The sequence below is a fragment of the Chiloscyllium plagiosum genome, unplaced genomic scaffold (assembly GCF_037043375.1).
Source record: "Chiloscyllium plagiosum isolate Xiang-an unplaced genomic scaffold, Cpla_swu_hap1 HiC_scaffold_43, whole genome shotgun sequence".
In the NCBI taxonomy this organism is placed as follows: Eukaryota; Metazoa; Chordata; class Chondrichthyes; order Orectolobiformes; family Hemiscylliidae; genus Chiloscyllium; species Chiloscyllium plagiosum.
In genome coordinates, this window is record NW_028270181.1 from 24,449,204 (window position 1) to 24,466,018 (window position 16,815).

Sequence of the window (16,815 nt, forward strand, 5' to 3'; positions counted from 1 at the left end):
CTTACTGACAACACCCAGGCTTCCAAAATGATGTCAATAGTATTCTTAATGTTAAAGCTCTTTCAGAATTGAAGAACACAGTCCTAAATATCCCCCTCACTAGCTGCAATGAGCTTTCTGAACATGCACCTTAATGCACCCTGGTCCATGGGTTGAATGAGAGAGTTTGTATTCAGAGATAGAAATAGAACTTTAATGTTTTCAGAAAGCTCACTAATGGTGGTAGGGTGGCTTGGTGCATTATCCAGAATGAGGAGAATCTTGAAATCTAAATCTTTTCTTTTGCAATAATTTCTAAAAACACTTAAAAACATCAAAGGCACAGTCAAAAACAGTTGCCCGGTCATCCAACCACTTTTGCTTGACCTGAAGTAAACACCTAGAATGGACCTAAGGTAACCAGGGATGGAATCGCATAATAGCCAACAGGAGTTCATGTTTCAAGACAATCGTTCCCCAATTCACCAACAGTGTTACAGCCAAATCAAGTTGACAAAACTCATTGTAGGAAAGCAATCTGTATTTTAAATCTTAAAATGGAGCAGCTGCACCACCTACTGGTGGGATTCAGAAACACTTAATTCATGGATTAAACTCTGTGTTGAACTGTAAGTTAGAACAAAAAACAAAGAACAAAGAAAATTTACAGCCCAGGAACAGGCCCTTCGGCCCTCCAAGCCTGAGCCAATCCAAATCTACTGCCTTAACTTGTTGCCTAATTCCTAAGCATCTGTATCCCTCTGTTCCCCACCTACTCAAGCATCTATCCAGACGCACCTTAAATGAATCTACCGTGCCTGCCTCTACTACCTCAGCTGGGAACGCATTCCAGGTACCTATCACCCTCTGTGTAAAGTACTTGTCACGTGTATCCCCCTTAAACTGTCCACCTCTCAGCTTGAAAGTGTGACCGCTCATTATCCTTCACCCTGGGAAAAAGCTTGTCTCTATTCACCCTGTCTATACCCTTCATGATCTTGTAAACCTCAATCAGGTCCCCCTCAATCTCTTTTTTTCTAATGACTTCAAACCTAACCTAGTCAACCTCTCTTCATAGCTAGCACCTTCCATACCAGGCAACATCCTCGTAAACCTTCTCTGCACCCTCTCCAAAGTGTCCACATCCTTTTGGTAATGTGGCGACCAGAACTGTACACAGTATTGTAAATGCAGCCGAACCAACGTCATGTACAATTTTAACATGACCTGCCAGCCCTTATACTCAATACTCCGTCCGATGAAGGCAACCATACCATATGCCTTCTTGACCACTCTATCCACCTGGGCAGCAACCTTCAGGGTACAATGGACCTGCACTCCCAGATCTCTCTGCTCATCAACTTTTCCCAAGGCTCTTCTGTTTACTGTATAATTTGCTCTAGAAATAGAGTTCCCAAAATGCATCACCTCACATTTGCCTGGATTGAACTCCAAGTTATTAAAAGTGATCAGTGTACCTGTTGATATAGCAATGTGCATTATTTCTTTTCCTATCTCTATAAATAACGGCAGATCCAATCTGTTACAAAATAAAATTGATGTGTTTGTAGTCAACTGCGACAGTCTTGCGCTCTTATTTTATCTCAATCATAAATTATCCCTTCTCAGAGAGCTAAACTTGCAAAGTCTCAATGATCAAGTTAAAACCATAGTTTGTGCCATATCAGCAAGGCTGGTTACCATTAGCCTGTCAGCTTACAGGCAATTCCTTTTATGTAATTGTAAGGTGAAATGAATTTCCTGATGAAGAGCTTATGCCTGAAATGTCAATTCCCCATGCTCCTCAGATACTGCCTGATCTGCCGTGTTTTTCCAGCACCACACTTTCGTCTCTGAAGTGAATTTGAGCCTGCATTTATAAAACACCTTCTACATCCACAGGAAGTCCTTTACATCCATTGAAATAGTTTTAAAGTGTCTGCAATGGGAATGTCATTATAAATCAGGACTAAGGTAAGATTTCAGACAATGTCAACAATTTGTATTAACAAGAGAAAAGGACATGGAGTCCTCCAAAAGATGTTCCAATAATATAATTGTTGTAATTGTCTGAAATTTGGCTTTCTGTGACAAATCCCATATTTGCCCTGACTTACATTAGCTCTGATATGGAAAACTCTCCCACTTGAATGAGGAGACCTTTCACAATAACCAACAACAGCAGGTAAAAGATAACACCCCTGACAGTGCAGCACTCCCTTAGTATTCTTCTGAACTGCTAGCCGAGATGACATGCTTAAGTGAAGGAGGTCTTGTGGTGCAATGGGTAGTGACACTACCTCTGAGCCAGACCTCCTGTGTTCAAGATGGCCTCAGAGATAATCATAACATAGCTAAACAGGTTGGTTATCAATCTGTGTATCCTTCCACACAACCGATGGCAGTCAGTAAGTGTGAGGGAGAGCTTTTTGATCAGCCAGAATTGTGTGTATACCTGCAGTGCAAAAAATTCTATACACAGGTTCTATAAAACAAAAACTTCATGAAATAATATTCATTCAGTTTCACTCGTGATTATCCTTTGATTTCCAACATTTTGAAAAAAATTCAAAAGCACTGGTGATTATGAATGCAAATGATAAAAATCAATGCGGAACAAAAACACTGCCTCCAGTTCATTAACATTCATGTAAATGATGAATAAGACTCACACAAAGGGTGACAAAAGAAACATCGCTGACGTGTCATTCACCTCAAACATCACCAAATGGCTATCGTTCTGGCTCACAAATTCATGATAATGCAATCCCAGATTGACAGCTAGGACATTCTGACACTTACGACAAAATATTGATATCACAAAAAGGAGTGGGATTGAGGGAGGCTGATGAATCCATCCGGTGTCAAAGGTTCTCAATTCACCACCACCAATCATTTATCAATTAAATCCAGTGTTCCCTTATGAACATTAGGAGCAGGAATGGGCCATTCAGTTCCTTTAACCTGTCCTTTCATTCAGTAAGATCATAGCTGGTCTGACTGTGGTCTCAACTCCACAATCATGCCTAGCCTGATGATGATGTTCATCTACCTTTTCCTTAAAGAGGTTTAATATTCCTGCCTCCAGTGCTCTATGGGGAAGATAATTCCATTGACAAATGGCTCTGAGAGAAAAGCATCCTCCTGAGCTCTGTTTTAAATGAGAGACCCCTCATTTTTAAGCTGTGTTTCCTTGTTCTAGTCATTCCCCAAAGGAAACATCCTTTCAACATTCACATTGTCAAGTCCCTTTGGAATATTCCATAGATCACCTCACATTCTTCAATATTCTAATGGATGTAGATTCAACCTATCCAACCTTTCTCAAGGCAACAGCATCCTCATCCCAGGAATCGGTGAGCTTTCTCTGAACTACTTCTAACAGATTCAAATTAAGTCAGATCTGATATAATGTGATAGTTTTGCTCTCGTGTGATTTTACGTTATAAGAAAATCGTGCAATAGGCACACCATTTAAACTAATGGGGTTGGAATCACATTACAGCCAATACAGGTAAGGAAAATTTGTGTTCTATGCCAATTCATGTTGAAAAAACATGCGTTATAGCAGATTCAACTATAAAGAGTCCAAGACCTTATACAGTACTCACTCAATCCCATATCTGACATCCCTCAAAATGTGTGATGTAATTTTGTCTTCTACTCAAATGACCAGTGTGCGCTTCATCATACCTGCAGAATTTGGTCTGTAGTAATTTTCTGAATCCTACTTTCCATCCTACTTAAGATAATAGATGAACCTCCGCATAAATTTGCAGTTTTTATGGACCTTCTAGTACCATTTACAAAACTTCTCTCATCCACAGAAAGATCTGACTTGGAAGGAAAGGTACTTGTATGGATGATGTATCTGTCCACGTGGGTATTGACTCACCTGCCTGTAAGTGCAGATGACGATTTCTCGCAAGTGGTAATGCATTGGAGTCATAGTCTCACTCACAATGTCCAGAGCCAGGTCTACTTCCTTCTTCATTTTGTGTCCATCGGGCAAGAGTCGAACTATCTGCATCACAATCTGAGAGAAAGATGTGTAAGGTTAATGCCATAGTTTTGTAATTGGAGTCATGTCCTTTCCCAGCTGTACGGATTTTCAGTGTGAAAGCAAATAGTTAGACTTATGCCTGTGGCAGCATTGCAAACAAACTCCATTCTCCAAAGCACAGGTTTCCACAGGCAAACTCCTGAAAAACTGCTGCCTCATCGCGCCAGGGACCTAGGTTCAATTCCAGCCTCGGGCGACTGTCTGTGTGGAGCTTGCACATTCTCCCAGTGTCTGCATGGGTTTCCTCCAGTTGCTCTGGTTTCCTCCAACGATCTAAAGATGTGCAGTTTTGGTGAATTAGCCATGCTAAATTGCCCATAGTGTTCAGGCTGCGCAAGTTAGGCACGTTGGTCATGGGTAAATATAGGATTGGGGAATGGGTCTGGGTGGGCTACTCTTCGGAGCGTCAGTGTGGACTTGTTGGACGAAAGGGCCTGCTTCCACACTGTAGGGATTCTATGATCTACTTCAAAATCTCTGTTACTGGCCCTCCAATCTACTCATGAAGCGCTAACAACCCTGAGAAGAACTAGCCTTGAGGCTCATACCTCCATAATTGATGAGGCAATATGTATCAATGCAGTAATAGAGCAGAGGTCCCGTGGAAATTCACTTGCAAACACTAGTCGCTTTTCACTGACCTACTCAAGCCTTTGCCATCTAAAAGCTTCCATCCTGTGTCTAATCTCGATCTTTATTGCTCTACAATTGGTTCTGAAGCTTAACAGAATGCAGGCATTCTCCAAGCTCAGCACATCACAAAGGAGAAGAAGCTAAAGATGAACAGTACCTGGAAGCACAGTTTAAAACATAGATAGCCACAACAGCATAGATATTATGAATGGCAAAATTCACTCATGATAACGAATTTCAGTGATTCAATCACAGTGAGAGTCCAGAGCAAACCTGTTTATCTGGGAGTTGCCTTTCACCTACCTCAAATTCTCCCTTTGTGTACTTAGCATCTGGCACACTCACGAGTTCTTCTTCATTATTTTCAGGAATTCCCTGCAACAAGGACACAGAACTAGATGAGCAGTTTTTTAGCTTCCTGGGTTTGATCAATACTCAAGGTATAGGAGGAACTTCCCTCAACAAATTTCCTTCTCCTAACCTCCATGGGCCTTGAACTGTGATTAAATGCATGAGTGATGAAATTCCTTTCTTCTCCCTGAATCTGAAAGTGCTCAAAGATGATTTGACAAGTATGAACAGCCTCCAGCAGTCAACAAAGTGACGATGCCTAACTGCCTTTAAACTGAGCTGTTTGATGGGCCATTTAGAGGTCAGTTCAGAGTCTACCACATTGCCATGGTTCTGGAGTTACATGTAGGCCACACCAGGTAACAATGGCAGATTTCCTTCCCCAAAAGACATTATTGAACCAGATGGGTTTCAGTGACAATCTGTGATAATTTCACAGTCATCACTATCCTGCTAATGATCATGATCTTATAATTAAACACCCAGAGATTGATTCATTCTGTACGTTAATTTGTCTAACACAGTAAAACATATTACAAGTCGTGAAGCTGACATTACAAGAAACAGCTAACTTCAGTGCGTGCAGCTTGCAGTAGACCAACTGCCAAGTAGAGTTGCAACATTTTAGATGAACAGCACAGAGTCCTTAACAGTGAATTCTCTTAAAGGTGAGATATACATACAACAATCAGCTTTTATATCCCAGGCTTTTTTCATTAAATTCAAGTTCCACCTGTTGCAGTAAAGCTTTATCTTGAGCTGTTTTCATAACAATTTTTGTTAGTGTTGGCTTGTCCTGGTCTTCTGATCCCAGGGGACAGGGTGAGATGGCAGTTCCCAATGACTGAAATGTGGATCAAACCTTCAGTGTTGACATTATTCTGAAACTCACATGAGCCACTGTCGCAGCTGGGCTGACCAGCCACAAGACTCAACCTTACTGGATGAATATTCAGCATCAAACCCAGGAGGAAAGTACTGCAACCCTCATTTTAAGCTCACAGAAAACTAATTTTCCCTGCATTCTAATTTATGCCAAGTCTTGTTCTCCCCTAAAGACTGTGCTCACTGATCTGAAGAGACTCCTAGAGGACAATTTCCAATGCAACTAAGAAATATGCAGCCCTAAACAGCAAGCCAGAATTCTGACACCTCTGCAACACCCTGGAATTTTAAAGCACCAGTATACAACAGAGATTCTGGGGACACCTCCCGCCACCCAATTTATTATCCATAAGCTCCTGACAAACTTGTAAATAGAATAAGGTGATTTTCTAGTGATAATTTGCCCAACTCAAATAACCTGGTGCTGAGCTGGTCCAGGAAGGGCAGCTGCAAACGAAAACAATAGGGACCTGGACATTATCCAACAATGCTTCTCCACCCCTCCCCCCCACGACCGCCACCAACTCCAACAGCATCAGGTTCAAAAGCAGGCCCCTGGTCCTAATCCCTTATATGGTTTGAGCATCAGATTTTGACTGATATTGTGCATGTCCTACAAGAATTCTGGCGGAACACATGTTACAGATCCAGCTTGATCTCCATTCTGTATAAACCACTGGGTTCCACATTGCATGGGTGTCTACCCTGCTGGAATACATTCCAGGGACTGGGACCCCTGCACACTAATGTAAGGAGCTAAACTGTTTGCTTCCAAATGCTACCATCATTACAAAGTTAAAGAACAATTAGAGTTGTTCAAAACAGGGCAGTGGCTTCATTAGATCTGGAATCGGTTAAATACAAGAAAATCTCATGAAGTAGTGTTCAGTCTGCATAATTTAAAATCATCTGTGCTGCACAGCACAAATAAGCTGATAGTACATAAGAGGCCAGCGTACGTCACTGACTAAAACTGGAGAAAAGTACCAACCTTGAAGTGCCAGAAAGCGAGGACTGACAGCACCATGGCAGTCGTTGTCCTTCCTTTCCCGTTATGACAGTTAAATACAATTGCTGAGCGGGTATCATCTACGAAAACTGTTTTCATGGCTTCAAATAACTTGTCAAAGTCCTTGAGAGGAAATGAAGTCATAGCAATGAATGGCAAGTCAGTGAGAAATTTGGAGAATAAAATGTAATATCAAATAAAAATCTGGACACAAAATTAATTTTAGCTTATGCACTGTTGCCCCTATTTTCCTCCTTTCTTTCCTAAAAGAATCCTCACAAGGACAGAGGTCCTTTCAGCATCCCTTTACCTTTTCTCTTGGAGCACCACAATCAGGAATGGGGACACGTCTATACAGTAGGCCCTGGTGGGAGCTCTTCAGTTGGTTGAAAATCTCCTGCATGGTGAGACAACTTTTAAACAACTTCATCTGCTTCTCCTGCTCCAGCTGTACTTCAAGTAACTTCTGCGATGCCAAAATCTCATTTTTAAGGCCATTTTCTAGTTTCTTTTGAAAAAATGAAATTAATAACATTAACAAAAGCCAGAAATATACTCCATTATAAACAAATATGCATTGATATTTTGCTGAAGAACTGTTTTGACAAACCATAGCATCACAGAGTCATACAGACCCAACCAGTCCACACCAACCATATTTCCGGACTGTCCCACTTACCTGTGTTTTGCCCTAATCCCTCCAAATCTTTTCTAGTCATGTATCTATCCAAATGTCTTTTAAATACTGTAACTGTACTTACATCCACCACTTCCTCTGGCAGTTCATTCCACACACAAACCACTCTCTGTGTAAAAAAGTTGCCTCTCATGTCCTTTTTCAATCTTTCTCCTCTCACCTTGAAAATATGCGCCCCTAGTTTTGAACTTTGTCACCCTAGGGAAAAGACCCTTGTATTCACTTTATCTATTCCCCTGTTGATTTTATAAATCTTTATAAGGTCCACCCTCAGTCTCCTATGCTCCAGTGAATAAAGTCCCAGCCTATCCAGCCTATTTTTATAACTCAAACCCTCAATTCCCAGTAACATTCTGGTAAATATTTTTTGATTCCTTTCTAATTTAATAATGTCCTTCCTATAGGAGGATGACAAGAACTGCATATAGTACTCCAGAAGATGCCTTGCCAACGTCCAGTACAACCTGAACATGATATTCCAATTTCTATACTCAAAGGTCTGAACAATGAAGGCAAGCACGCTAAATGTCTTCTTAACCACACTGTCTACCCGTGTCACAAATTTCAAAGAATTATATACCTGAACCCCTATGTCTCTCTGTTCTAAAACACTACCCAAGGCCGTACCATTAATTGTGTAAGTTCTGCTCCTTGCTTGTTTTACTAAAATGCAATACCTCTCATTTATCCAAATTAAACTCCATCTGCCACTCTTTAGCCCACTGATCCAATTGATCAAGATCTCTTCGTAATCTTAGATAATCTTCTTCACTGTCCTTTAAAAGTCTGTTGATTATTTTAAATGTTCATTTTTACCATTTCTCTCTTTATGGTAACAGTAAATGATCAAACCAAACAAACAGAACTAAATTTATTTATGTGATCCTTCTCAGCCTTTAAATTATTTAACAAGTATATACTTTTCTTCTGTTCAATCATTGCTAGACAACCTCTCCAACTAGGCCCCATGCTTTTCACTTTCAAATCAACCCCTCAACTGCTAACTGTCATTGGGTGCATTCCCAGAGATTTAATCATATGACCTTCGGCAACTGGCCACTGAGCATGTCTACATCATGAAGTCTCACCTTCATTCACCAATTGAAAAGTGAACAGAATTTTGAATGCCTGAAGGGATGATTATTGATTAATCAAATTTTTATTCATCCATCTTCAATGCTTTTTCTAACAAGAGAACCAGCACACCAGGGCAGTGAATGAGATAGATAACTCTTCCAATGGTCAATGTTTTTCCTTCAGCACTGATCAAGCCAATGTCCTGGAGATTAATCTTCAAGTCCTTAAGACTCCTTGGTAGTTAGTAATGCCAATTAGATTCAGCATCCAAGTGAGATAAATTGATCCACAGCAGCATTTACTCTTCATCCCCTGCTGACTTTCACCAAAGATGTATCTCATCTCAGATATGAGCGTTTACAGACTTGAAATGTTAGCTGTCTCCACAAATACTGTCAGACTTGCTGAGTTTTCCCCAGCACTTTATTTCTAATTCAGACTTCCAGCAACTGCAGAATTTTGCTTTTGTGTATCTTATCTCATAAGACAGTTCCTCCATTACACAAAAATATTTAAGGGCCAAAATTCTTTAAAATCACAAAGTACAGAAAGACCAAAGTGTGTTTTAGCAAATGGCCATAGCACTTGAATCAAGCATTTAAAAAGGAATTTATGTGGGGACAATCCATTAATTCTTTAACTTCATCCTCCATTTTACACATGCCACCTCCCCCTTCCCCTGCTGCCAAGTCAGCATGGTGTGTGACTTAGAGGGCAATTTGATGGTGTCCCATGCAGCTGATACTACAAAAAATTCCTTTGTTGCAGCTAAGTTCACTTCCCAGCCTCCCAAATTCTAAGTTTTACAAGTTAACTATAAGTAACAAAATTAAAGAGACTGCATGCAGCTTTCAAATGGGAATGCTAGGCCAATTATCCCATGACCTCTAACCAGGTCTTGCTCCCTGAACTGCCACAGAAGATTGATACTCATTATATTCAAAAGCCCCTCATCATAGCATTTATTTAGCAACATAAAGATGATTTATCCCTAAGAAGTCAATGGCTAAAGGACAATACTTCAAGTATGTTTATCCAGCATTGAACAATAGGACAATAGCGCTCGGATGAATTGTACAAATTGAGATCATATAAATGCTTAAGACGCTCAGATCATTTTGATCGGTGTCAGCCCTGGCTCATCGGGACCACCTTCGCTTTTGCTCAGCAGATTCACAGAGCTGAGCATGTTATCCAATTTGACACTCCAGTGTGGTGCCAAGGGAGTGCTATAATGACAGACGTATTTTTGAAATTCTTTACCATGGAAGGTTGGTGGTAAACCAGTCTCTAGGTCATTAAGTATATTCAAGGCTGAGATAGACATTTTTAAACTGCAACGGATTCAAAGGATATGGGGAAAAGGCAGTAAGTGGAATTGAGAACCATTAGACCAGTCATAATCTCACTGAATGATGGAGCAGACTCAATGGGCTGAATGGGCTACTTCTGCTTCTACATTTTGTGGTCTTACAATCTTAGGTGACAGCTTTCGGATGAGAAGTTAAGCCTGTCTTCTCTGGCAGAAGTAAAAGATCTGAGAACACTGTTCAATGAACTGAGGGGGAGCTCTCATTGGTGTTTTGATCAATACTTATTACCTCAACAATTTCATTAAAGAAGATCTGATTTTTATAGTACTGTTGGTTGTGGGGAGCTTGATGTGCTGTGCACAAATTGGCAGCTGCTTTCCCACAATAAAAGAGTGTCTACACTTCAAAAGGCCTTCCACTGGTTGGGAGCAATCTAGTATCAGGGCATAGCTTAAATATTAAAGTTATAACTTTGTTATGGCTACTACATATAAAGTGTAGTCAGGAGTCTAGAATGCTCTTCTACAAATGTATTTTGTGCTACATCCGGTTAATCTTAAATCTGAGATTAGTAGGTTTGTATTAACCAAAGTTATGGAGGAAAAAGGGTTAAAAAAAAATTAAAAACAGGTAAATGAACTTTGGTTACAGATCAACCAAGATCTCCTTGAATGGTGGGGGTAGGCTGAAGGGTCAAACTGGTTTACCCCAATCCTGTTCTTAATTTATTAGCTGCAAATGCTTTTTGGAATAAACACTTCAACAGTACTGTTGAAGAGTCATATTGGACCAAAACACTAATCCTGCTTTCTTTCCACAGATGCTGCCTAACCTGCTAAGTTTTTCCAGCAATTTTTGATTTTGTTTTATTTCCAGCATTCGCAGTTCTTTCATTTTTTTTCCCTCTAAGGAGGCAATCTTCCTTTGAACCAGAGAAACATAACACTCACATTGGACATTTTTCTACAGCAATAACCTCAAGCAGACATTGTTCTGGTTACTCACTTCGAGCTGCTCTGATGAGTTGGTGGGTACCGTGATGGGCTGTTCCAAGCAGGTTGGTTCCCGGGGTGTGTACACTTGGCCATTCCCCTCCAGCACTAACTCCTCTCGTAAGGTCACCCACAAAATGTTGCTGTAATTCCTCTTCTTATCAGTCAGGTATGTCAGGACCAAGCCACAAGCCTGTCAAGAGGAGCCACTAAACCATTATCTTAATAGAGCACAGTGATGATGCTGTCACTTTAAAAGGCTGTTTTGTTTTGGCTTTGTTTGAAGAGAAGTTCTAAGGCAGAGATACCAAACTGGCTACTTGAAGGTGACTTAAGTAACAACTTGAGGCCTTTAGTTTTATTTAAAGTTTGAACAATGGGAGCCACCTGAATGGGTGTGGCCAGCTCTTACAGATTCAGATTTCTGGGTTTTGGTTTTATCAGTAATGTTAGAAGCGGTTTGGGGTCTCAAAACAGCTGTGAACTTTAGTGAATGTCTCTTGGTTGTCACACTCTCTGAATGTTCTCTTAATATTTCTTCCTCTTGGACTGGAGCATTGCATTTAAGAATCGGTGTCTGAATTTGCCTTTTTGCCATGGCGTGCGATTATGGGATGTTACTGTAGTGGAACAGTTAATTAGTAATAGGTACTGTATCTATTATTCAAGTTTTCCAACAGTTGTTATTCTGAATTCCTCTTTCTTTTGTTTGTATTTAACTATAGTGTTTTGCTTAATGTCAAGTAGTTTGACCAGTCGCATCAAATCTGGAACATGCACTTTACATCTACCTTTCAAGTAAGAAAATGTTAGGATGTAGGCTACCTTCTTAAAATATTTTGAGGCAGTCTGGCCTGGTCTGCAACATGCACAACATCAGGACTTACCTAAAGCTGCTCTGTCAATATACATCTTGTAAAATTGAACAAGGAGCCTCAGCACAAGCCAAATTAGCAACCTCTATTATTGAGGTTGGGTCCATGCTTTTTTTGTTTGAGGGTGGCATTGATTGGTATTGTGGAGTCTCAGGGGTCAATCAAGCAATTTACTGCCATCTCTGGTTTGCACTACCATCATATCTTGGTGTTCTCTTTTAGGATCTAACCACAAACTGCAACTGCACTAAAAGCAAATCCTTTCAAAACTTCAGGTCATACACTTCAAACAGGACAAAGCAGAAAATAAAAAATGGAAGCACAATGAAGGCTTGAGTAGTCTTGGTTTTGAAGGCCAGATTGATAGAGTTCAGTGTCACAATGGGGGAGCCAGGACAAACAGGATAAAGGTATATCTTTTCCAAATCTGACCGCCAAACTAACAAAGAACAAAGAAAATTTACAGCCCAGGAACGGCCCTCCAAGCCTGAGCTGATCAAAATGTACTGTCTAAAGCTGTCGGTCAATTCCTAAGCATTTGTATCCCTCTGCTCCCCACCGACTCATGCATCTGTCCAGATACACCTTAAATGAATGTACTGTGCCTACCCCTACCACCTCTGCTGGCAACACGTTCCAAACGCCCACCACTCTCTGTGTGAAGTATTTGCCGCGTGTATCCCCCTTAAACTTTCCATCTCTCACCTTGAAAGCATGACCTCTCATTATTGAATCCTTCACCCTGGGAAAAAGCTTGTCTCTATTCACCCTGTCTATACCCTTCATGATTTTGTAAACCTCAATCAGATCCCCCCTCAATCTCCTTTTTTCTAGTGAAAATAAACCTAGCCTACTCAACCTCTCTTCATAGCTGGCACCTTCCATACCAGGCAACATGCTCGTAAACCTTCTCTGCACCCTCTCCAAAGCGTCCACATCCTTTTAGTAATGTGGCGACCAGAAATGTACACAGTATTCTAAATGCGGCTGAACCAATGTCTTGTACAATTTTAACATGACTTGCCAGCTCTTATACTCAATACCCCGTCCAACGAAGGCAAACATACTATATGCCTTCTTGACCACTCTATCTACCTATGCAGTAACCTTCAGGGTACAATGGACCTGCACTCCCAGATCTCTCTGCCCATCAATTTTCCCAAGGCTCTTCCATTCATTGTATAATACGCTCTAGAATTAGACTTGCCTACTAAATGCATCACCTCACATTTGTTTGGATTGAAAGCCATCTTCCACTTTTCCGCCCAACTCTCCAGTCTATCTATATCCTCCTGTATTCTCCGACAGTCCCTTATGCTTTCTGCTACTCCACCAATCTTTGTGTCATCTGCAAACTTACTGATCATACCAACAGTGCCCTCTTCTAGATCATATATTACAAACAATGGCCCCAATACTGACCCCTGTGGAACACTACTGGTCACCTTTCTCAATTTCGAGAAACTCCCTTCAACTACTACTCTCTGTCTCCTGTTGCTCAACCAGCTCTTTATCCACCTAGCTAGAACACCTTGCACACCATGTGACTTCACTTTCACCATTAGTCTACAATGGGGAACCTTATCAAATGCCTTACCAAAGTCCATGTATATGACATCAACAGCCCTTCCTTCATCTAACAACTTGGTCACTTCCTCGAAGAACTCTATTAAGTTGGTAAGGTACATAAAACCATAAACCCCGCATAAAACCATGTTGCCTATCACTGATAAGCTCATTCTTTTCTAAATATAAATAGATCCTATCTCTCAGTACCCTCTCCAGCAACTTCCCCACCACTGACGTCAGGCTCACTGGTCTGTAGTTACCCGGAATATCCCTACCACCCGTCTTGTACAGGGGGACAACATGAGCAACCCTCCAGTCCTCCGGCACCTCACCTGTATTTAAGGATGCCACAAAGATATCTGTCAGGGCCCCAGCAATTTTCTCTCTCGCCCCCCTCAGCAACCTGGGATAGATCCCATCTGGTTCTGGGGATTTGTCCACTTTAATAAGCTCTAGCATACCCAACACATCTTCCCTACTTAAGCCAACGTGATCCAGACTAATCAAACTTTTATCTTTAATCTCAAGATTTATCATGTTCCTCTCCTCAGTGAACACTGATGCAAAGTAATCATTCAGAATCTCACGCATTCTCTCAGGTTCGGCACACAGCCTTCCTTCATTATCTTGTAGTGGACCAATCCTTTCTCTAGTTACCCGCTTGCTTCTTATATAAGAATATAATGAATAAAATAAACATTTCTGAATGTTTCCCAGACTGTGATGGGGATCTTCTCAATGCTGCCAAGTCCATTTACAAAATGATGAAATAAAAACAGAATATTTTGCACATTGGAGACCTCAAATTAAGAAAAAGGAAAGGAATTGAGAAACTCAGCACGTCCGACTGCATCTGTCAAGAGAGAAACATTTTTGAGTTCAATATGACTTTCCTTCTGTTCCAAAGAAGAGTCATTCGATATAAAATGCTAACTTCTTTAAAAAAAAATTCATTCTACATGGGAGTAGTTGGCCAGTTGTTTGTAGTCCATCCCTAATTGTCCTGGAAAAATTGACATTTGTGTCTCTACAGATGCTAGATCTGCATGAGGCCATCATTTGTAATTTTAAATTCGCAGTTCTGCTGCACCTTAGATTGAAACATGTCAAATTTCAAGAAAGAATGATACCATATTTGAAATGTTAACACTGTTTCCCATTCTACAGATGCTGCTCAACTTGCTGAGATTCTCCAGCATTCCCTGCATTTGTTTCAGATTTCCAGCACCAGCAGTATTTTGTTTTTATTTAACCCTGGAAATTTGTTGTGAAACCAGAATGAAGGACCAAGATACATGGGGCAAAGAAGAACTTTATAAAATGGTGTACAAGAGTAAAGTACAAAAAATGGGAAAGAAGAGTGAAAAACAATGAGAAGATAAGTTTAAAAACTGAGGTAAGGTGATGCCAGGTTTTGTTTCACAAGTGTGCACTTGTGAGTAGCACTATAACAATCTCTACTATATTATAATAAGATATCACAATAATATGTTGAGCTACCTCTGAATTAGGCTGTGCCATGCCGTAGATTGGCATCTTTGGAACCCGTCGGAAATTGGCCACTTTCATTTCTTTCAATGTGCTTAGAACATCCAGAGCTTCATCTGCAACCTGTTAAACAGAGAGGCCAGTTACCATCTGGGTGTCATATTCACAGATAGACAATCTCTTATCCTTTTCAGATTCTAGGCCTTCTACAATAATAACCACTTGCATTAAGCTACCGTCTTTGGCAATTCAAAACATGCCAAGGCAATTCAACGACAGATGATGAAAACAAAAATGGATCCTGAGCCAGATGCAGATATATCAGGGCAGATGACCAAGCACTAGATCAAAGTGTGGGCTTTAAGGGTGGACTGAAAGGAGAGGTAAGAGAGAAAAGTTGAGGAGGGAATTCCAATGCTCAGGACCAATCGGGAGCTGATGAAAATTAGAAATGTGCAAGAGGCCAGAATTGGAAGGGAGCAGAGATCTGAGAGAGAAGAGTGTTTAGATAAGATTTCCTACAGCGTGGAAACAGGCCCTACGGCCCAATAAATCCACACCGACCCCCCGAAGAGTAACCCATTCAGTCCCATTTCCATCTGACTAATGCACCTAACAATATTGGCAATTTAGCATGGCCAATTCACCTGACATGCACATCTTTGGACTGTGGGAGGAAACCGGAGGCCCTGAGGAAACCCATGCAGACACAGGGAGAATGTGCAAACTCCACCCAGACCATCGCCTGAGGTGGAATCGAACCCAGGTCCATGGCGCTGTGAGGCAACAGTGCTAACCACTGAGCCATTGTGCCGTTGGACAAAATTGCGGCAATAGGGAGGGGGAGAAGTGATTTAAAAACAAGGATGAACGTTTTAAAATTGAGTGTTACTGTCCCAGGCAGCATGACTTGCCATCAGTGCCTCTCCCCTCATACTTTTATAGCAGTCAGAGTGTAGTCTGTGAATATTTTCCACCGCTCTTTGACATTAACTATTTTCTAAAGGATTGCAATCACTTCCAGGAACTGAACTTCTAACCCTACAAAGCAAGCTCACAGAACTACTCTGGAACCACAGCACTCTTTTCTTCCTGGATTGCAAAACTAATTTCGAAGCAGGAAATAACTGTGGTTTCCTATTTTAGTATATGCCTGCTGGACACTTGTCAAAGGTATGAAGGCCAAAATTCTAAAGTTAATTTATTAAAAGAACAGTACAATATTCCAAGATCTACCATTCACTACTGCCAACATCATGGGTTTATAGATTTTTAAAATTCATTCACAGGATGTGGGTGTAAAGGACTAATCCAGCAGTTATTGCTTGCTCCGATTTGCCCTGGAGAAGATGGCGGTGAGCTGCCTTCTTAAATTGCTGCAGTCCATGAGGCATAGGAACATCTATAGTGCTATTGCAGAAGGAGCTCCAGGAGTTTGACTCAGTGGAACTGAAGGAATAATATATTTCCAAGGCAGGATGATGTGCGGCTCTTGGGAAGTTTGCAGGTGCTTATGTTGCCCTTAGCCTTCTGGCAGGTAGAGGTTGCAGGTTTGGAAAGTGCTGTCGGAGGAGCTGCTGTAGTGCATCTTATAGATGGTACACATCGCTGCCATACTGTGTGAATGGTAAAGGGAAGGAATATTGAAGGTGATGAATAAGACACCAGTCAAGTAGGCGATTTTGAGTTTCTTGACAGTGGTGGAACTGCACACATCCAGATAAGTATTCCATCACACCCCTGACTCTTATTTTGTAGATAGTGGGCACGAACTGGAGAATTAGGAGATAAGAAATGCCATTGAATGCCAAGGGTGTTGGCTAGATTCTTTCTTGATTGAGATGATCATTTCCTAGCATTTGTGTGGCATGAATGTGACATGTT

General features: G+C 41.0%; 1 protein-coding gene across 7 annotated transcripts in view; it reads right to left on the reverse strand.

The window, feature by feature from the left end:
* The window catches only part of LOC122541788 (paladin-like), a 246,748-nt gene that overhangs the window by 121,235 nt on the left and 108,698 nt on the right, over positions 1–16,815 (reverse strand). For all 7 annotated transcript variants that reach the window (XM_043678764.2, XM_043678763.2, XM_087982494.1 and 4 more), the window contains 6 exons: positions 14,944–15,054; positions 11,013–11,192; positions 7,231–7,428; positions 6,903–7,043; positions 4,979–5,050; positions 3,875–4,015 (listed from right to left, as the gene is read on the reverse strand). In XM_043678764.2, the coding sequence (XP_043534699.2) occupies positions 3,875–4,015; positions 4,979–5,050; positions 6,903–7,043; positions 7,231–7,428; positions 11,013–11,192; positions 14,944–15,054 (843 nt within the window). The remainder of the gene's footprint in view (positions 1–3,874; positions 4,016–4,978; positions 5,051–6,902; positions 7,044–7,230; positions 7,429–11,012; positions 11,193–14,943; positions 15,055–16,815) is intronic.